The sequence below is a fragment of the Hippopotamus amphibius genome, chromosome 9, assembly GCF_030028045.1.
Source record: "Hippopotamus amphibius kiboko isolate mHipAmp2 chromosome 9, mHipAmp2.hap2, whole genome shotgun sequence".
In the NCBI taxonomy this organism is placed as follows: Eukaryota; Metazoa; Chordata; class Mammalia; order Artiodactyla; family Hippopotamidae; genus Hippopotamus; species Hippopotamus amphibius.
Genome location: NC_080194.1, coordinates 143,482,790 through 143,503,971, shown reverse-complemented (window position 1 = coordinate 143,503,971; position 21,182 = coordinate 143,482,790). Strand labels below are relative to the sequence as shown.

The following is a 21,182-nucleotide window of genomic DNA, read 5'->3' as shown; positions in this document are numbered from 1 at the left end:
TACAGAGAAGGTGAGCTTTGCAACACAACTGGTAAAAACGTACAGGCAGCTCACAAGAGAAAAGCAAGTGACCGTTCACAGCAGTCATCAAAGAAACTGAAATTACAACCCCCACGAGCGAGCTTTCTCTCAGTCACACCAGGAAACACGAGAGACACTGTGGCACCAGGCGGCTGTGGTCCAGCGCAGGACACTGAGGACCCCCCACAGCATCAACCGCAGCGTTCTCTCGGGGCGGCAGGATTCATCCTGTCTGGTTTCTTCTGTGTGTTTCTATTCCTTTTCTCCTTTTTCTTTTCTCCATTTGGCCATGTATAACATTGGCCAGGAAAAATAATGAACATTGCTTTTTTTTTGAAAGTACGTTGTGCTGAGTTACTTTCTGCTGACACGAGGAAGCAAAGCCTACAAACACGGCCGAGCAGCAATTAAAGCATCAGAAACCAGCGTGCAGACAGCTGGGCCGGGCCGGGGAGGGACACGGGCGACAGGTCCCCACAGCAGCAGGGCGCTGGGCTGTCTCCAGCTCCTCCCTGAGCTTCAGAGTCAACAGAGGAGCCGAGAAAACCCACCTGAGAGGCAGAGGTGCGAGCGCGTGGCCAGTCTGCCAGCAGACCATGTGCCCTGGCCGCCACCGCGAGGAGCGCCTGGGAAAGGTGACGAGGACGTCACACAGCAGGGAGGGCTGCACACGCGTGGCCCGGGAGCCAGGTGACAGCAGCTCTGTGCGACACCTGCAGTAACTGCACAGAAACATGCACGCACGCGTGCAAAACCAGCAGGCCTGAGCGAGCTGTGCGGGGGGCACTGGGGCCCCTCTGCTGTGACAGCACAGCCCGTTATCAGCGGGGCAGCCCGGGCACATGGCGCCTCCCTGTGGTCCTTGCAACTCCCTGCGTAACCTACAGTTGTCTCGAAAATAATTTTTTTTTTAAACAAAAGCAGGTGTCCCAGGCTTCCCTGGTGGCACAGTGGTTAGGAATCCGCCTGCCGGTGCAGGGCACACGGGTTCCATCCCTGCGACAGGAGGACCCCATATGCCGTGGAGCAGCTACGCCCGTGCGCCACAGCTACTGAGCCCGCGCTCTAGAGCCTGCGGGCAACAACTACTGAGCCCGTGCGCCACAACTACTGAAGCCCGAGTACCTAGAGCCTGTGCTCTGCAACAAGGGAAGCCACCGCAACAAGAAGCCTGCACACCACAACGCAGCCAAAAATAAATACATAAATAAACAAATAAATAAAATAAATCTTAAAAAAAAAAAAACAAACCATGGGGGTCCAGATGGCATGACTCTGCCCAGGCCCTCAGCGTGCATGCTGAGCCCCTCGGCCACCCGTCCAGGACCCTCCAGGCAGGCCCAGGGCTCAGCCCGGCGTTCAGAACGCGGTTCCCGTAACAGCGAGAAGAGCCCACACCCACGCCACAAGGCGCCAGGGTGGAGGACCACGCTCCAGGGCACACGCGGGGGCATAAGACCTGGGAGCTGCCAGGACCACAGAAGCCCCTCCTCACCGGGGCATCGCACTGGAGTGCTCTCCGCTGTCACAGTCCTTCTGTCACCAGCCCTGTGTGTGGTGGTACCCACGGCAACCTTCCCACGGCCGAGAGCCCAGAGACCCCCGACCTTCCGGGGAGGCAGAAGGCCAGTGAAGCCACGGGCCCAGGGAAGGGCCTCCTGTCGGCAGAGACCAGGAGACCCGGGTCTCGGGGCAGAGAGACCCAGCGCCTAAGCGACCTCGGCAGGGGGTGGCTGCACTGCGGCCGGGAGCAGCTCAGACTCGGGGTGCCCGGAGCAGGGGCGCCCTGCCTGGCTGCAGGGTTCCCTGTCCAGGCTGGGGCACCTCCACCGCCTTCTGGGGGCAACATGGTCCCTGCGCCCAGCACCGCCAGCCTGGCCCTGGCAGCAGCGCTCGGCTGCGACAGAGACCCCGGGCCGCTGAGCCGCAGCGCACTCCCCCGACAGGAGGGGCTCCCCAGACCCCGAGTCGACTGAGATCCACTCTGGCGAGGGGGAGGGGCGGCGACCACAACCGTGGCCCGAAGTACAGAACTGGCCTTTCCCGGAAGGCGGAGAGCCGGCGGGGGTGAGGCACCCGGAGCCCAGGAGCCACGGGCCGCGCTGTCCCGCGCGATTCGCAGGGCCCTGGGAGCTCGCCCCTGGGCGCAGGTGGCTCCCGTGGCCAGGGGACGGACGCACAGCTCAGGGCCCCCAGGTGGAGGGTCAGAGGGCAGGCCTGGGCCGGGAGGGCCTCTGGCAATGCCTTCCCGCCAAGGGACCGGGGCTCCTGTGTCGTCCCCGTGTCACTGTCTACGCGCATGTGTTAAGATGTGTGTCTCACATTGAGTCGCAGTCACCGTTTCAGAGTGAATGACCTGGTGGAATCACATTAAAGTCTCTGGTTTCCTGAGAAATGCTCACCTTTTGAGATAAAAAAGATCCAAAAAGATGTGTCTGACTTTATAAGCTGTAACCAGTTCTTTGGGGAGAGGTTTTCATTGGGGGGAGGGGTCGTATGTTTCCCATCACATTTGGAGTTTGAATCTTACCCCGTGCTCTCCAGGCATGTGTGGGGACAGGAAAGCCCACCAGCGTCCCCACGGACACACCAGACCTAAGGGTCAGCAGTGGCCAGGCTCACCTTCCCGCCGCCACCCACACACTGTCTGCTACTTAGCGTGAATCAAAGGAGACCAGTGAAAACCACCTCGTACCTCCAAGGTCAGAAGCCACCTACCACGAGGTTTTCTATGTTGTGTGAGATTTTTCCACCCAAACAGGGACGGGTGTGTCGTAAACCCGACCGTGGGCAGCGTGGTGAGCTCACCACGACTCTGAGAACAGGCAGAGCCTGACGCACCTGCTTGTCTTCTGGCTACAGGTACAGGCTGAAAAAGCCAGTGCCAGTTAATGCACCCAGGAGGACACGCTGAGGCTCCCCGACCTCTACCCCACCCCCACCCTGTCTCAGTCACCGGCCTTTCAAAAACTCTCAGCAGGTTATCAGGATTCATTGAAAAAAATATGTAATAATTAACACTCCCACAACCTATTACATGTTAAAACATATAAATTAACACAACATTAAACGCAACCTCTGTTTTTAGCAGCACAAAATCCCAATTTTTAATATGTATTTGCTGCACAAGTGTCCCAATTTGATCTGAGAGAGCTGCTGCTGAGTTTTATTGGTTATAGAAAAGTTAGGTTAAGGGTCAAATGGAGAATGTGAGAAAACATGGAGAAGAAGAGACATCGGAGGGCTGGCCAGGCCAAGGAGATCAATGGCAGAAAGGAACTGCGGCAGAGAGTGTGCCCAGAAGGCGGAGGGGCACAGCACGTGGCCAAGGCAGGACCGAAGGGAAGAACGGGGGGTGGGGGGTACCAAAACCCCCAGGACATTTTCCACACAGGATAACAACAGGTCTGCAGTCCCTCACGGAAGAGCCCTGACCACCACGGTGCCTTTTAATGCTATGTTACACAAAAAATAGACAAATGAAGTCTACACCATGTTTGCTATAGGAATACCGTCCAAGTCACATACTCACTGAGAAACAGGTTAGATCTCTTCAGAGAAAACTGTGAAACTTTCCTGAATAACATAAAAAACAATCTCGGTAAACCACGGAAGATTTCTCAGTACGACAACATAAGAGAATATCGTACAACTTTGTTTTAGAGGATAGGCTATTTCAACAAGAATTCTAAGACAATTCAATAAAGAGTATTTTCAACAAATGGTGCTGAGACCACCTGACACCCACATGCAAAAGAACAAAGCTGGACCCTTACCTCACGGCACACACAAAAGCTAACTCAAAATGGATCAAAGACCAAAATGTAAGAGCTAAAACTATAAAACACAGAAGAAGATATATCTTCTGTAAATCTCCATGACCTTGGATTTGGCAATAGTTTCTTAGATATGACACCAGAAGCATAGACGACAAAGGAAAAACAGATTCGTTAGACTCATCGAAATTTAAAATGTCTGTGTTTCAAAAGACAACATCAAGAAGATAAAAAGATGGGGATTCCCTGGTGGTCCAGTGGGTAGGACTTGGTGCTTTCCTTCACTGCCCGGGGCCTGGGTTCGCTCCCTGGCGGTGGGGAGGGGGACTAAGATCCCACAAGCTGTGCAGCCAAAAAAAAAAGAGAGAGAAAGTAAAAAGACAACAGACAGAAAAGAATGTCTGTAACCCACATATCTGACAAAAGAAATGTATCTAGAAATCATAAAGAACTCTTACAACTCAATAAATGAGACCATTTTTAAAATGGAGAAATGTCTATTCAAACCCTGTGCCCCAAGAAAACATATACATGGCCAATAAGCACACGACAAGGGGCCCAACATTACCAACCACTGAGGAAATGCAAGTCAGAACCGCAAGGAGATACCACCTCACACCCAGCGGGAGGGCGAGAATCAGAGAACAGCGCCTGCGAGGACGAGAAGGAGCGGAGCTCCCACCCAGGCCGGCAGCGCGACAGGTCGGGGAACAGCGCAGAGGCTGCAGACAAGCCGGGGGTTCCTCAAGGAGGGACGTGCAGGACGACCACACGGCCCGCAATTTCACGCCTGGGTCTACAGCCCAGGAGCTGAAAACAGGTGTTTAAACAACAACGGGCACACGAATGTTGCCAGAGGCACCGCTCACAGCCGCCGGCGGACTCAGCCTGACCAGTAACAAAACAGGACGCAGGGTATTCACATAAAGGGACGTGATTCAGCCCCCAAAACTCAGGAATGAAGCACGGACACACACGACCACGCGGATGGACCTCGAAAACCTGACGCGCCGTGAGGGAACTCAGACACGACGTGCGACACATGGTCACACCCGGTACGCGTCCTTGTACAGGAAGTACCCAGAACAGGTCATCCCAGGAGACAGAAGGTGGGGGAGCCCGCGGCAGGGGCGGGGGCTGGGAGCTTGCGCCCGCAGGTCCGGGGCTGCCCTCCGGCGAGGGGTGAGGGCGACGTGCGGGGCTACACAGAGGGGGACGGCTCATGACACGTTCCCGCACGGACGTGCTGCTGTCAAGGGTGACCTTCACCTCCCTGCTCAGTCAGCTCCCATCACAATCCCGGACGTTTCACTCGGCCGCCAGACCCTCCCGAGCTCCGTCTGCGTCTGCCTCCGTGCACCAGCAACCCCCATTTCAATTCTTAAAAATATGGACTGAATCTCCTGGCAGCCAGCACTTTAAAAAACGGAACGACCCTAGCTAGGGTTAGGTTTGGAAACCCTGACACCGCCCCTGATGAGGACACGTGACCGTCTGCTTCAGAAAAAGCCTCCACATGATCAGTCTGGATAAACGGAAGGATGACAGAGTCACAAGATGCTGAAAAGACATTTCTGCTCTTACAAATCGACAATAAAAAGACAGACGACCCAGTTCAAAAATGGACAACGGGTCTGAACAGATGCTTCTCCAGAGAGAGACGACAGCCAATGAGCAACTGCACAGACGCCCGGCATCAGTCACGAGGGACACGCCGATCAAAGACGCCGCCCCACGCCCACCGGAGGGGCCATAACCAAAGTCAGCCGCCACCCGCAGCAGGGCCTGGCAGGGAGGTGGGGACACACGAGCCAGAAAGGCCACTCCTGGAAACATAAGAAGGAACACACGTGTGCTCACAGCAGATCGCCCAGAACATATAAAGCGAGGAAGAGTGCGGGGCAGACATGCTGCCATTTGTGTAAACACACGCACAGACACGGCCACGCGCAGAGAAACGTCTGGGAAGAGACTAAAACCCATGGAACTGGGAGGAAACATAAGAAACTGAAAAAAGTCTGGCCTGGTGGGAGAATGAGGCCACTGGGTGGCCTTTTGCGTCTTCTGGATTGTGTATCATGCCCTGCGTTACCTAATAAAACATTAATATTGTTTTTAGAGCACTATAAAAGAAAAAGAAAAAAGAAAAACAGATTAGCAGAAAATGCAGAGCCTAGAAAATTCGGAGAAAAATAGAACATGTTCTATTAGAAGGACAGAATATTCATTAAATGACAGGGGACAACTGATTCTGTCTTTTAGGAAAAAAATGTCAGATTCCTGCCTCACATAACACAAATAAAAATTTCAATTCGTTTAAAAAACTACAAAAATTGAAGAAAAATATACAATAAAATGTTTATATGTGTGGAAGAGAGGACTTTTTAAGGGAAGAAAAAAAAAGAACAAAAAAAACCATTACGAAGCAAAACTGACTGACGCCCGCCGCACACGACGGCAAGTCCCACGGAGACACCAAACTCAGGAGACGAGGCGCATGGGGAGGAAGGCACGCACTAGGCACACAAAAAGTTCTTTTTTACAAAAGGCAATCAATTCAACAGAAAAATAGGCAGAAGATGTGCTGAGGAAATTCATAGAAGACAAATGCTTAATAAATAATCGAAAAATGTCCACCTCACTGGTGATCAGGAAAATATAAATGAAAAGCAGACTTTACTCTTCACGCACCAGATTAGTAAAATGAAAGGTGGCTAACACCCAGTGCGCGCTGCGATGCCACAACATGAGTTCTGCGGCCCTGAGGCATCACGTGTCGGATCTTACACGCTGTGTTTCCAAGAGAAACATCACACATGTACACAGACCTAAATGGACATTTCTCCAAAGAAGACACACAGACGGCCAACAGGTGAAGAGATGCTCAACATCGCTAATTATTAGAGAAATGCAAATAAAAACTACAATGAGATACAACCTTACACCAGTCAGAATGGCTGTCATTAAAAAGTCTACAAATAACACATGCTGGAGAGGGTGTGGGGAAAAGGGACCCCTCCTACACTGTTGGTGGGATTGTAAGCTGGTGCAGCCACTGTGGAGAACAGTAAGGAGGTTCCTCAGGAAACTAAAAATAGACCTACCGTATGACCCTGCAATCCCACTCCTGGGTATGTCTGGAAAAAACTGTAATTCGAAGAGACACAGGCACCCCTATGTTCATAGCAGCACTCTTCACAATAGCCAGGACATGGAAACAACCTAAACGCCCATCGAGAGATGAATGGATAAAGAAGATGTGGTACATACACACAATGGAATATTACTTAGCCATAAAAAAGAAAAATGAAATAATGCCATTTGCAGCAACGTGGATGGACCTAGAGATTACGACGCTAAGCGAAGTACGTCAGGCAGAAAAAGAAATGTGACATCACTTATCTGTGGGATTTAAAGTACGACACACATGTACTCATCCACAGAACAGAAACAGACTCACAGACACGGAGAACAGGCTTGTGGTTGCCACGGGGGGAGGGGGTGGGGGAGGGATGGAGCGGGAGTGTGGGGTCAGCCGACGGGAACTAGCACACACGAGATGGACAGACGTGGTCCTACTGCAGGCACAGGGAACTGCACTCAGCGTCCCGGGATACCCCAGCATGGAAAAGTGTATGAGAAAGAATGGACGTGTGTAACTGAATCGCCGTGCTGCACAGCAGAAATACAACACGGTAAATCAACTGTACTTCACCAAAATTTAAAAGTAAATACGTACAGTCCACTCTGTCAACTGCACCTCAATAAGGCTGTTTTGAAAAACCACACACACAGTAAGACACAACGACACCCACGAGAGAGGCCGAGACCAAAACCACTGCCAATACCACCCATGCTGGCACACGTGTGGCGCCCCGAGACCCCCCCCCATAGCTGGCGGGACGCGCAGTGGCGCAGCCTCCTCGAGGACCGCGTGGCAGTTCTGTAAGGTAAACCCACATGTCCGTACAACCCCTCCCAGTCCCAGGAACCGACCCAAGAAAGTGAAAACACAGGCCCTTGAACACAGCCTGTTCATAACAGCCCCAAACTGGCAGCAACCCAGATGCCCAGACCTGGGGACGGAGAGCGTACATGGTGCGTGGTGAGTCCAAGGGGGGGTCAGGGGTGCAGCCGGCAGCTCCCCCAGGCGGGGACGGGCCTTGGGGCGCCACAGAGCCTCTCTGCTCTCAGGGTCCCAGTCTCGGAACCCCTCTGAGCCCCGCAAGCCCACGGTTTACAGCCCCCAGGGAATGACCACCAAGCACTCAGTGCCCACGAAGCAGGAACCACGGCAGTGGACGAGGGGAATGTCTCCTAAGAAAACCAGTCAACTCCCAGGGAGCTGCCTGTGAAGATCAGCCACCCTCACCCGGCTCCTTTAATGACCAGAAGTCGGGCCGGCCAGGCCAGAAACGTTTCTTGAGGCAAAATACCATTGGTATGAAATCATTCTGCTGAGCAAGTTCTCAAGGCCATGAAGTTCACAACCTCGTTTGATGGTTTTATGAAGTGCTTGTGGCTTAATGCCCATGTAATTCCTCTGATTTTTCCAGGTTACAAAGGAAGGAGGAAAGATACCCCATGCTGAGCTCTGCTTCCTTTCCACACGGAGGACACAGCACGGCCTCCTGCAGCCCAGCTGCCCCGTCGCGTGTCAGCAGAGCCCACGAGGACACCAGGGAACCTGGGGCTCGGAGACGGCGCACACGGTGTTACGAAGGCACAAAGTGGCGCCCATCCCTCCCTAAGTTACCTGTCACCCCCCACTCCAGACGGTCACTCCAACATAGGGCCAGCTGGTCACCAGGGCGAGGTCTTCCTCCCGGGACACCAGCGTTTACGGCTGAGGGTGGACGCCAGGGAGGAGCTGGGTGCGCTCCCCACACGCCGCTGGGCTAGGCCTGCCTCCTCGTGTGACGCGTCAGGAAACCCAAGCGAGGGCCTCTCCTCTTTACCAGCTGCCCCGGCACCGTGCCCGTGATCCGGCCTCTCCAGCCAGCTCCCCCGCGAGGCCAGCGACGCACCCACAGCCCTGTCCCTGGCATCTCGGGGCGGCCGGAATCCACGGTCAAGGTGCTTCTGTGACCAGAAACATGCTTTGCCGACGTAAGAGATTCTCCTTAACGAGACCCAGAGAGAAGAGCTGAGCTAACCGCCCCCGGCTCACCCCCACCCCCCACCCCGCTCTCCCCACTCCCGTCTCCAGACAGCCTGGGTGTATTTACAGCAGCAGGGGGCAGCCAGCTCAGCCCAGGTGCCCCCCGAGGTGGCGGACAGTCACTGGCTCCAAGGGTGACAGCTGTTCTGTGCAGCTCCCTGCCCCAGGTCTGGCTCCGTGTCTGGGTTGGTGTCTCCCCAGGGAGGGCGGGGGGCAGGGGTACCGAGGCCTGCAGACCCCGCACCACCACGCATGCCGTGCTCGTCAGACCAGTCCTCCCGACCCTGCCAAGCCGGAGCCTCCTCTGGAAGGGCTCCAGGGACGTGAGCACAGAACCGGACCCTGTCCCCCTAGCCCCAAGCCCAGCTCACGGGGACAGTTAAGCTACGATTCGGGCAGAGACGGGCCATCTCTGAGACCCCTGTGCTCGAGCAGCACCATGAGAAAAGACCCTTGAACCCCCACCTCGCGAGCCCTCTCTAGCAGGACAGGGAGGACAGGCGCGGGGCGGGGCGGGGCTCCCCGAGGAGCAGCAGCCGGCCCGCAGAACCCAGGCCAGGAGGGCTCGTCCCTGCCTCGAGGACACCACAGGCCACCCCCTCCACTATCCCAGCCCACGTGCCCCGCGGGTCAACAGCAGGAACAAGAAGTGGACAGGGGCCCAGCCGCACAGACGTCACTCACGGTGGACAAAGGCACCAGGGCAGCAGGGATGGGGACAGGACAGGGATGCCCCCCCCCCCCTCCCCGCCGGCCAAACGCCCACCCCCGCAGGGCTCCCAGTGCGCGAAGCCTGCCCCCCTCGGGGATCCTTCAGCCCTCCTGGCGCAGGCTCAGGGCCTGGGCTGTGGGAAGTGACTGCACAGGGACTCGAGGGTCCCCAGACGGGCATTTCCGGGAGGACAGCGCCAAGAGGGGACAGAGGCTCCTCGGGGCTCCTTGTGGGGGTTGGCGCAGCAGCCAGGACGGGGACAGGGCAGTACTTTTCCACTGGCTCCCGGCAACCGGGGCGCTCTCTCCAAGCCCTGCCACCCACCCTCTGCAGACAGAAGAGTCCCTCCTTTAAAAAGGCCTGACACAGCGTCTCCCCAGCTTCCCACGAGAACCGGGGAGTGAGCGGGTTAGAAGTATTTTGATGAACACAGACCAGGATGTGGTCTCGAGGAAGCAGTCTCCATTTCCTCGGGAGACCAGCCCTGGTGACACAAGAGGGGCCCTCAAAACACCAACCCCGAGACCAGCACTGACGGTGTGGGGACTCCCCCAAGACCCCCCTGTGCCCCTGGGTACCAAGGCGAAGCGGCAGAGCACGGGCCCCACGGGGCCCCTGTGTTCCACCAACCAAAAACTGAGACAGCAAAAGAGACCGGAAGTAAACACACCCAAATTCTTCTTCCCGCTTTTGTTTTCCAAATTTCTTTTAATCAACACGTACTTAAATAATAAAAAAACAAGAATAAAGATGCAGATGCAGAGAATGAACTGGAGGACATGAGGCTGGTGGGGCGGGGGTCAAAGGGGAAACTGGGACGACGTGAGAGAGTAGCATAGACATATATATACTACCAACTGTAAAACAGCCAGTGGGAGGTTGCTATATAACAAGGAGAGATCAATTCGATGATGGGTGATGCCTTGGAGGGCTGGGACGGGGAGGGTGGGGGGATGGTCGCGGGAGGGATGGGATAAGAAAAAAAAAAAATCACCTACTTTTTAAAAATCGCGTGAGCGTAAGAATCATTACCCCTCTCAGACAGAAACTATAAGCTGCACCAACATTTATCATAAACCCACAGTCTAGCGTCCTGCCAGCAAACAGACCGCTGAGAAAGCTAGAGATTTACAACAAAATTACAAGCCACCAGGGCGACAGCATGCAGTTCATTTTAAAGAAAATTGGAGGAGTCTAGAAAAAGCAGGAAACTGTCCCGGAAAAGGCCCGAGAAATTCACATGTACCGGAGGTTCTGTGGGGCTTGGGGGCCGGACCACCAAATGGGAGCTGGAATAGCTCTGAAACACCAGTTTCCATCTGGGGTCTGGAGACCAAAAAAGCCTGACAAAACTGGGGCTCCAGTGGAGAAGGTGAGGATGGCGAGGACGGGCCCGGGGCACACGGCTACGAACCCAGGTGAGAGCAGGACGCGGGGACTGGAGACGCGGCGCAGCTGGCCCGCCTGGGTCCCGTAAGCGCGGGCCTTCTGCACAGGGAGGGGCGCCAGGCCTGTGGGTCTCGCTGGAGAGACAGCAGAGAAGGGGCACCCGGGACAGGTGGGGTCCTGAGTGCCGACCTGGCTTCTTCCCCGGCACCCAGCGGTGACAGCTGGGTGGCCCCCCACCCCGCCAAGGCGCTCTCCCGGCAAAGGCCCTTGCACCTGACCCCCTCCCCCAGGCCCTGGACCAGCATCCTGTGCAGAGCCCACAGCGGAGGCCCAGGGTCCACCCCGGGGCCCACCCCAGGGCCCAGCTGGACCTGCAGTCGAGGAGCCGCTGGCCGTCGGGGGGGCCCCCCTCCCCCAGGCCCTCCGAGTCTCAGCAGTGCACACGGCCCGGGCTCGCAACAAAGGCAGAGCTGGAAATACTGGCGCGTAAGGGTGACCAAACCCACCCGCCACCCGCGGGCGATCCTCCTCACAGGTGAGTCTGATGACGGCCCCGGGCGGCCTGACACACCCCGCAGGGCGGCTCTGACCACGCACGCACGCCCGCGCGCGCAGGGGCCGCACCGGCCCGCCTCACGCAGGGTCGGCACCCTCGCCCGCCACGCGAGGCCCAGAAAGGCCGCCTGTCACGACCCGTCGCGCACCGGCTTGTACTTCGTGTTAACAGCCTGTCGGGGTCTGTAACATCGAACGCCGTTTTGACCACCTACACACTAGGCATCGCAGTCTGCTCGACGTAGAAGGAAACGTTACCGCCGAGAACCTGGTGGTGACAGCAAACAAATGAAACAGACGCGTTTCTGTGGCGCATCCAGAACACGTTCAGATGCGGCCTCGTAAACACAGCCCCAGCCCGCGGCCCACACGGCGCCACGCAAAGGGCCCTCCCTCGCGCGAGGGGCTCAAAGGCCCAGCCCCGGCCAGGCCACGGGCGCCGCCGCCAGGCCACCAGACCACCGAAACCCCGTGCCAACGGGCACCCCGACCGCCGCCTGCGGTCTGATGGCTGAAGAAAGGCAGCCGTGCGGTTCCGACCTACAGTTTACGGCGGCTCTCACCTGTCCTATGATGGCCTCTAGAAGGCACTGGGCACGCCCAGCCCCTGACGCCGGCCGTGGGAGCACCGAGACCCCTCCGGGTGCGGGAACAAGGCCAGGCCAGCGCGCCCGCCTCACCTACCTCAGCGGGGGCCCCCTCAGCGCCTGGCGGGGCCGCAGGGGCCGGTGGCATCTCTCTCGCTGACGCTGTCTTCAGCTTCCTTTTCTTCTTCTCTGTCACTCCGCTATCTTTCCTCTTCTGTTTTGCCATCTTGCAACAGAGAAAGTAAACTATAAAGACACAGGAAATAAAAACTCTCATTAACAGAGAGGGGAGGGCACTATAAAAGAAATACAGAGCTACTTCAGAAAGCACAGAAGATAAAGTCGTTGTCACAAACTCAGGTTCCCTGTTTCGTCACCTGTGGACGACCTACCATCCTGGTGGATTTCCTGCCTCTCTTCTGAGTGTCTTATGTAACGCAGCTGCCAGCACACACAGGTTATACGTCCTGTTTCTGGCGCAACAGGAACATAAGCTTTCAATGTGAGCGAAGGGCCTTCCCCGGGGGTCCAGCACTTGGGGGTCCAGCGCTTGGGGCTCCGCTCCGCCAGGGCAGGGGGCGCGGCTCGGATCCCCGGCGGGGGAGCGAGGGTCCCAGGAGCCACACCGCACGGCTCCCTCACCCCCAGAAAGAGGACAAGAGACACCGTTTTTAGCCACAGTATCCAAGTCTTCCAAAAGTGAAAATGGGGGACGTCTGTCTATTCCCTACTTAACGGCTCTTTGGACTTATTTTCATTTTCCGCGGTTATGGAGTAACATCCTTCCTCAGCAACGAGGGCAGCTGCCGCCCCAGCTGGGCTGGCGGCGACCGTCACTAGGTCCCTAGGTCACGAGGGCGCAGTCACGCGCGGCGGGAGGGGGCCCCCCGGGTGGTGGGAGCAGCCCCGATGGGGGCCGCACTGAAGGGGCGGCGGGGGTCCAAGAGGCTCCGATCCCCTCTCTCCTCGGGCACAGCCGTGTCCAGAACTCCACGTACAAGCACAGAAAAACGCTCCTGGGCCCCGAAACCAGCTTCCCTCGTGGGACCGGATGACAGCGGAGCCGAGGAAATGGTCGCGGTGCCGGAGCCCGGAGGCGCAGGGCAGGCGTCGGGGGAGAGCCCCGCACCCGAGGGAGGGCGTCGTGAGGCGGGAGGTGGCCAGGCTGTCCGCCCGTCCCCCAGGAGGAGGCAGCCGTGCGACCTGACCGGTCCTCTCACCCGGCGCCCCTCCGGGAGGAGCTGAAGACACAGGAAAGACCCGGAGGCTTGCAGCCAGGCTGCGCGCCTCCTGCGGCGCAGGCTCCGGGCTTGGGCAGGAAGCGCCGCCGCCGCGCGCACCGCACACGTGCACCACATGCGCACCGCACACGCGCACCACACGCGCGCCTTGTCACCGTCAAGCTGCGGACTCCGCGCGAGCCGAGAAACCTGCCCCGCTCACGAACGGCGGCCGACGACGAGGCGGCGCGACAGCCGCGGGACGGGAGCGGAGCGCCGTGCGCGTCTCAGAAAACAACAGAGCTACACACGCACGTACAGGCAAACGTCTGAGGGGCATAAACGGACCCTTCGCCTTGACACCCGGGGTGGGGTTGCCAGGGACTCCCCACCCCCACGGCTCAGGTTTGTTTTGCTTTTATCAAGGTTTTATACATGAAAACGTCATTTTTAAAATACTATTCCTTTAAACCTCTATTTACAAGGCCTACTGATATCAGCTTTTATTCGAACAAATTACGAGAATGTATTTAGTCTTATTGATCCTAAAGTCACTCCACTGGCTTCATTTATGTGTGTATTATATGCATTGTATAGACATAAGCGTGTAACATGTATATTACACACACACAATATTGACACTCACGTCTCTACCACAGAGGTAGCTTCATTTCGGACACGCTGCCCAAGGCTGTCTGCGCGGGAATGGAGACATAAACCCAGTGCCTCCTCCTCTGACCCCAGAATCCCCCCGCCTGCACCCACAGATGCTCCACGACGTAACGCGCTGGTTCCACAGGGTCTGTGGAGAGCCGGCGCTGGCCTGGGCGCCGCTGCACACCCGGCACCGAGCGGACAGCAAGGGCAGCACGAGCCTCTCGAGGCGCCTCCTCTGGCACGAAGCCCAGGCCCATCTGAGTGCAGGAGTCAACACGTGCACAGAGATAAACGCTCCCGGGAATGCAGAACCAGGTCGAGGGAGCAGGTGCCCGGAGAGGCCGGGAGACACAGGCTGCGTCGGGGGCCTCTGAGGGGCCGGAAACGGACAGAGGCAGCGGCACCTGAAGAGCTGGGGAGGCGTGCGCAGTGCGGAAGCAACAGCAGGTGCGAAGGCCCCAGCCAGGTGACCTCCAGAGGGGCAAGGTGCGCCGGTGGAGGGAGAGGTCTGGGCAGAGCTGCCGGCCTCAGGTCCTCTCACCCAGGCGTCCGTCTCACGGGCCCACTTACTGAGGCATTAACGTCCCCCAAGGCAAAACGTTCCACAGGGACAGACAGACAAATCACATCAACCTGTCAGCCAGGGAGGGAGCACGCCCACATCCCCGGCAGCCCCACCCCAGACGAGACCCTGCACCCCGTCATGCGTCGGCCACACAGTCTCCACCGCAGAGGGCTGACCACGTGAAGGAGCTGCTCCAGGCTGCACCACGTGGTCCAGAGCACCTGCCCACAGGCAGCTCACATTCTGATGGGGGAGACAAAGGTGTCAGAAAATGAGGATGTTATGTTAAAAAAAAAAAAGGAATGAAGGAAAAGGCTGTGGGAACAGCGATTACTGAAAGGCCCATCATGACAGAAAGGGCCATCATGACAGAAAGGGCCCACCCAGAGCCCAAATCTGGGCTCTAAATACCGTCCTCTATAGAGAAGAGCCAGGCCGCCTTAAGATTCCCCATCTAGAGCGAGGAAAGTGTAAGGTGCACCAGGGTGCCACGCTGCACACGACCAAGCCAGACAACGACAGGGCCCCAGCCAAGGGTGCGGAGCCAGGGGGAAGGGCCCCTGCCGCCTCTGGGGCCGTGATGGTTACAGCACACAGAAAGAACATCGTGACTGTGAGATCAGAAACCTGCAGGCCCCACGGTCTTCAGTGAAGCCTCATCTGAAGAAAGCGCCCACACCAGAGCCTGCGCACCTCAGTCAGCAGTGTGGTAAGAACGCAGGAGGAATGAGACTGCGGACCCAGGGTTTTGAAAACACAAAGGGCTGTGCCAGCCAATTACCTTGTTGGAGAAGTAAGAAAAGTTTAGCAAATATTTACACACCGGTTACCATAAAAGGTAAGTTAAATCTACATTCATTCTAAACGTTATCATTAAAAAGTTCAGTCACTAAGTCTATTTGCTAAAAAGGGGGGGAAGATTTCCATGTTATAAAAAGGCTTCTTTTAATAGTCCCGAGAGACGGCGATGCCCACCTGTGAGACACAGAGTGTTTGCTGCAGGAAACGACAGTTCCTTACGTTTACGGTCAGCTGGTCTTCAAGAAAGGACAACAACTCAGTGGGGAAGGACAGTCTTTCTAACACGTGGTGCTGGGACAGCTGGACACCCACCTGCAGAAGAATGAAACTGGACCCCTACCTCACACCATACAGAAAAGTTACTCAAAATGGATCAAAACCCTAAATGTAGAGCCAAACCTGTAAAATTCTTAGAAAACAGAGTGAATCTTCATGACCTTGGATTAGACAACAGGCTCTTCACTATGGCACCAATAACATAAGGAGAAGAAAAAAGATAAATGGTATCTGTGAAAATGGAAAATTTTGTGGTATAAATGATGCCAGCAAGAAAGTAAAACGACAACCAACAGAACGGGAGAAGGTGTCTGCAGGTCGTGTCTGACGAGAGGCTTGTGTCTAGCACGTAGGCGGGGTCGTCCCTCAGAGGAAAGGGCAACAGTTCACTCCACATGTGGACAAAAGTCTGCACAGACAGTCCTCCAAAGGAGAGCTGCAAATGGCCAGGAGGCCACGAAGGAGCACACGCTGGTCCTCACTAGGGAAACACATGAGGATGGTGAAGACAGACAGGTGACAGGACATGCGGGTGAAGACGTGGAGAAACGGGAGCGCTCGTCCCTGCTGCGGGGACGACTACGGTGCAGCCACCTTGCAGAGCAGTCTGGCCGTTCCTCAGAGCGTCAGGCAGTTACGTGAGCCAGCACTAGGTACACACGCACATTATCAGGGCAATGAGCAGGTCCACACAGACTCGGAACACGGCTGTTCACAGGAGTCATAGTATCCGTGCGGGGAAACAACCTAAATGCCACAGCTGATGGATGAACGACTGAATTCTATCCACACAACAAACCACTATTCAGCCAAAAAGGAAGCAAGCGCTGACACCGGCTACAACACGGATGAACCGTGAAGACACGCTAAGTGAGACAAGCCTGCTACAGGCTGTATAATTCCACTTACGTGAGAGGTCCAGATAAGCAAATTACAGAGACACAACCAGACCAGTGTCCGCTTAGGGCTGGGCAAGGGCGGGAGTGGGAGCGAGTGACTGGCAGCAGGTTTCTTCTGGGAAGAGACACATGTTCTAAGATTAAGTTGTGGGGATGGTGGCACACCCTGGGAATATACTTTTAAAAAACACCGCTAAACCCAAATTATTTGCTGTACGTTAAAACACGTGACACCCCAGTGCTGTTTGTAAAGATAAACAAAGGGAAAAATACGGTTTCCTACCAGCACCATTTCAGCACATGTGTCTGTGTGTCAAAGCTGCTCCTCACACCCCCTGGCCAGGCGGGACCTCCCGGCCCTCTCTGTCCACCGCCCATCATGAGTGGCCTGGCGTTGCCGTGTCACAGCATCGAGACCTTTTATTGTGTTTTCTTTCCTTACAGGCCTTTCTGCAGAAATCCCAGTGACTCAGACTAATGTCTATGAGCACCACCAACTTAAAATTTCTTTGTGCTTGGTGGTCGAGAGGACTGGGAGGGGCAGGCATTACAGCTAATCATCCTCACACCGTCCCTAGAACTGGCGCTGATGGAGAGCTTCCCGGGTGCCAGGCCCTGCTCCGGGTGCTTCCGTGTGTGAACTCATGTACTTCTTGTGACCATCGAGGCAGGCACACACACAACGGCACTGAGGCACACCTCCCGGGGGAAATCAACAGACTACGCTCAAGACTGGTAAATCAAAAAAAGTCACCAATTTGCCTATTATTCAGAAATACGGAAGCGATTCCAGTAGAAACAGTGGGAAGATGAGACTGCGCTTGCCTGAGGAGCAGCGTGCCTGCTGGTTCACGTTTCGCTCCAGGACCCCGAGGTCTCAGCCACACGCACACATCACTTAGTTAACTTGACAGAGTAAATGTCTTCTACAAAGATTTTTTAAAATTACATTATCCAGCGTCAGCCAGAGGAGGATGGAAAGGACAAGATCATGCCCTGCGGATGGAGAGTGAATGGGAACAGCCCTTCTCAAGGTGACCTGATAACATTTACTCACGTGCTTTGGTCCAGTAATTCCATGCCGAGGAACTTACCCTAATGAAATAATTACAGACAGACTTATGCAAGGACAATACTGCCTCTAACATTAAAAAGTGGAAAACACCATAATTGTCCAATGGCAGACTGGGAAACGGAGGCCTCCTTCCTGCCAGGGAACTCGGCCGCACACCCATGGACAACTGTGATCTCAACTGTTGGTCCACAAGGCAGAAGGCCGGGCTATAAACCCATGGATGCGCAACATGGCCCTTGACTTTAAGAACAATTACATGCAGATGTGCACAAAAGAGAAAAGCAGAAGGCAGTACATTAAAACATCAGCATTTTAGGGGGTAGAATTATAAGAAAGTTTACTTCTTTTTCCTTTATACTTTCCAGCAATTTATACAATAAAAGGAAAGACATTTGGGGGACTTCCCTGGCAGTCCAGTGGTTAGGACTCTGTGCTCTCACGGCCAAGGGTGCAGGTTTGATCCCTGGTCGGGGATCCCTGGCTCGGCAAGCCATGCAGTACGGCCACAAAAAAAAAAGAAAGAAAGAAAAAAAAAGACATTTTAAGATAACAGCTCAAAAGTGTTCAGTGAAGCAAGCAAATAACCCCACCAGCAGACAGCTGAAAATCCAGGCCAGACCAACAGAAGGAAGCCGGCGAAGCGCTGGGAGGGGTTGTGGTCCCCGATGGGGACAAGTCAACACCAGCAGGCCAGGCTGCCCAGGCTCCAGGCTGAAAAGAAATGCCACAGGACCTTAAAAGATAAATCAGCCTCAGGGAAAAATCTTTTTAAAGTCTGAAAGTATCACTCATCGCCCCTGACGTCCCCTCTCACCCGGTGCATCTAAGTCACCACTGATGTAAGCTGGCAGGTCTAGGGAAGCACCCCCCACCCAAAGGAATCCACAGGAATCAGCCCCCACAGTCCCAGCGCGGGCGCCCAGGACACCCCAACCCAGGGCTATTCCGAGGCCCCACTTGGATGAATGGCCTCCAGCTTCTCTGCTCTTCTGCTACCTGACCCCACGCCCTCCCTCCCGTGGCCTAAACCCCATAACACCAAGCATCCCACCCACTGAGCCCAACTCCCATCTTGCCAGCTGGCCTCGCCTCCGCGCTCTGGGGCTCAATGGCCCTCCAGCCTCACCAGGCCTGTAGGCCCCAACCCCACACATTTCAGTGCCCCCACCGCCCACCCCTCATGTGCTGGCTCCCACAACTCCATTTCTGTGGCCCATCGTCACAATCGCACCTTTACAGACATTCTCAACTCCTTTCCTGGCAAGACCCCAACTCTAGTTCCTGCTCCCGCCTGGCCGGAAAGCTCCCAGGACGAAGCTGCTTGGTCTCACTTGACGTTCACAACCCCAGCCCCCAGGGGTGTCCAGTGCTGCCTACCAATCCCCGCTCCCCGGCTCCGGCCACTGGCCCAGACGACTGGTTCATCCTCTCCAAGCTCTCAGACCTGCAACACATCCTCCCCTCCTCCATTCAGTCCTGATCACTGAGCTTCCAGAAGCTCCCTGTGAACCCTTCCACCATTCCCTCCTGCTACGAGAACCATGCCTGCTCCGAGCAGGGCTGGGCCTCTATCACCCTCTGATTCCAGAGACATCGATGGCTCTAAGCAATTCCCCTTCCCCATCAGCTGTCCTTCTCTTCTACAGAGTCAACCACAAGGTCCCATGTCTAAAAACCCTGATTCCACATGCTCTCCACCCCGTTTCTGGTGCTTTCTGTACGAAAACCCTCAGGAGCTGTCCACCGGCACCATCTCCACCTCCTTTCCTCCTCCATCAGTCTGCCACCTGATTTAGCCAGGTGGGTGTTACCAAGACCACCAGTGACACACATCTGCTAACGACTCTCCGACCAAAGCCTGGCCAGGCTCCTCTGAGCCCTCCCTTCATCAAGCCTCAACTTGGGCCTGTAAAGACCTGAAAAGTTTCTAGCAGCTCAAGCCCGCATCTTTACAGTGACTCTACCCCTCTAAAAAGCACCTGAGAAAACTCAAGGCTACAGAGAGGATCCAGCCAACACTCGCCTCTGTGGGAGAGCAGAAGCCTAACTTCCCTACGCACCCCGGGGTCAGCAAGCCCCGAGGGGTTTCACATGACCCACCGACCCCTTTCTGCTCACTGTTCCCGACTTACTCTACAGAGTGCCGCCCCCACCCCCCTACTCCCTCACTGTCCCTTTAAAACGCCCTCTCCCCTGCACAAGTCCAAGGCGCGTTCAGTTTTCACCGACTTCCCCTTGTTGCAATAGTTACCACTGATTAAACTGCGACCTTACCACTAACACCAAGCCCAGCCCGGCTTTGTTCATCTCTGTCCGTCACTGACTGGATGTAACTGACCTCAGGGCGGCACGCGCCATGGCTCGTCCCCTCTCCTGACTGCCCTTTCCCCTCCACTTCCCAGATGCACACCACGCTCTCCTGCTTTCCTCCCACCTCTCCACCTCCCTGCCCCCCGGACACAGAAGGGTCCAGGGTCAGCACTCCCTTCCCCTCTACGGGTCACTCCCCTGAGATCTCACCTAGTCGTGTGGCTTTAACTACCAACCTCAGGCTGACGCGTCCACATTTCTCACTGACGTGCACGACTACACCGTCAGCTCACGTGCGTGTCACCTACACACACTGCGTCTCAAACCAAGCGTGTCAAATCCACACTCGCCATCATCCTCCACACACCTGACCTTCCTGCAGGGTCTGTCCCCTCAATAAAAGGCCATCTGGTGAGATGCAGATCTCGGCGCAAGCTAAAAGCCGCGGTGTCGCCCACAGCTCCTTTCTCAAGCACCCAAAGCACATCCAGAAGTGGACCTTCACCGCCTCTACCCCAGCATCCTGGTCCAACCGCCTCTCCCACCTGGATCCCTCCAGAGTCTCCACCGGGCCTCTGCCCTCCGCCCCGGCCCGGCCCTCCAGGCCACTTCGACGCAGCACAGAAGGGCGTGTGAAACACCTGCGCCGGGCCCCGCCCCACCCCGGGCCCCGCCCCCCCGCGAGCTCACTGGCTCCAGGCTGTTTCTCCCGCAGCCCCGCGGACACGCGGGAGGCCCCTCACAGGGCTGTGAGGAGGCCCGGCGCGCCCTCCGCGGGCCCCCGCGCACCCCGGGCCGCCTCGCAGCCGCACGCCCAGGCGGGGCACCCCCGGCCCGCCGCCCTCACCTACCCGCGCGTGGCCGCCGACGCCGACTTCCGGCAGACACGGCGCCCGGGTAACGCGGGCCGGCCCCGCAGCGCCACCGCCTATTGGCCGAGGCCCGCCTCCATCTCCCCGCCGACCAATGGCGAGCGACGGCCGCCAACGGGCGAGGCGGGGCCGGGCGCCGGCCGGCGGCGTCATCGCCGGGCGCCGGGAGCCACCGGTTGCCAGGCAACCCTGCGCGGGCGGGCCGTGGGGACCTAGGCCCCGGCTCCCCCGGCCCCCCCGACTCCCAGCGGTCGGCGCCTGTGCGTCCGCGGGCGGCGGTCGCGAGCTGGACGTCATTATAACTGC

The 21,182-nt window shown here is 56.6% G+C and overlaps 1 protein-coding gene across 1 annotated transcript in view; it reads right to left on the bottom strand.

Annotated features, from left to right (window-relative positions):
• Positions 1–20,832, bottom strand: part of C9H7orf50 (chromosome 9 C7orf50 homolog) — an 86,665-nt gene extending 65,833 nt beyond the window's left edge. Inside the window, exons 1-2 of the mRNA XM_057748956.1 lie at positions 20,695–20,832; positions 12,299–12,427 (exon numbers count right to left, since the gene is read on the bottom strand). Coding sequence (XP_057604939.1) covers positions 12,299–12,427 — 129 coding nt within the window. The 5' untranslated portion in view covers positions 20,695–20,832. The remainder of the gene's footprint in view (positions 1–12,298; positions 12,428–20,694) is intronic.
• Positions 20,833–21,182: the final 350 nt, after the last annotated feature.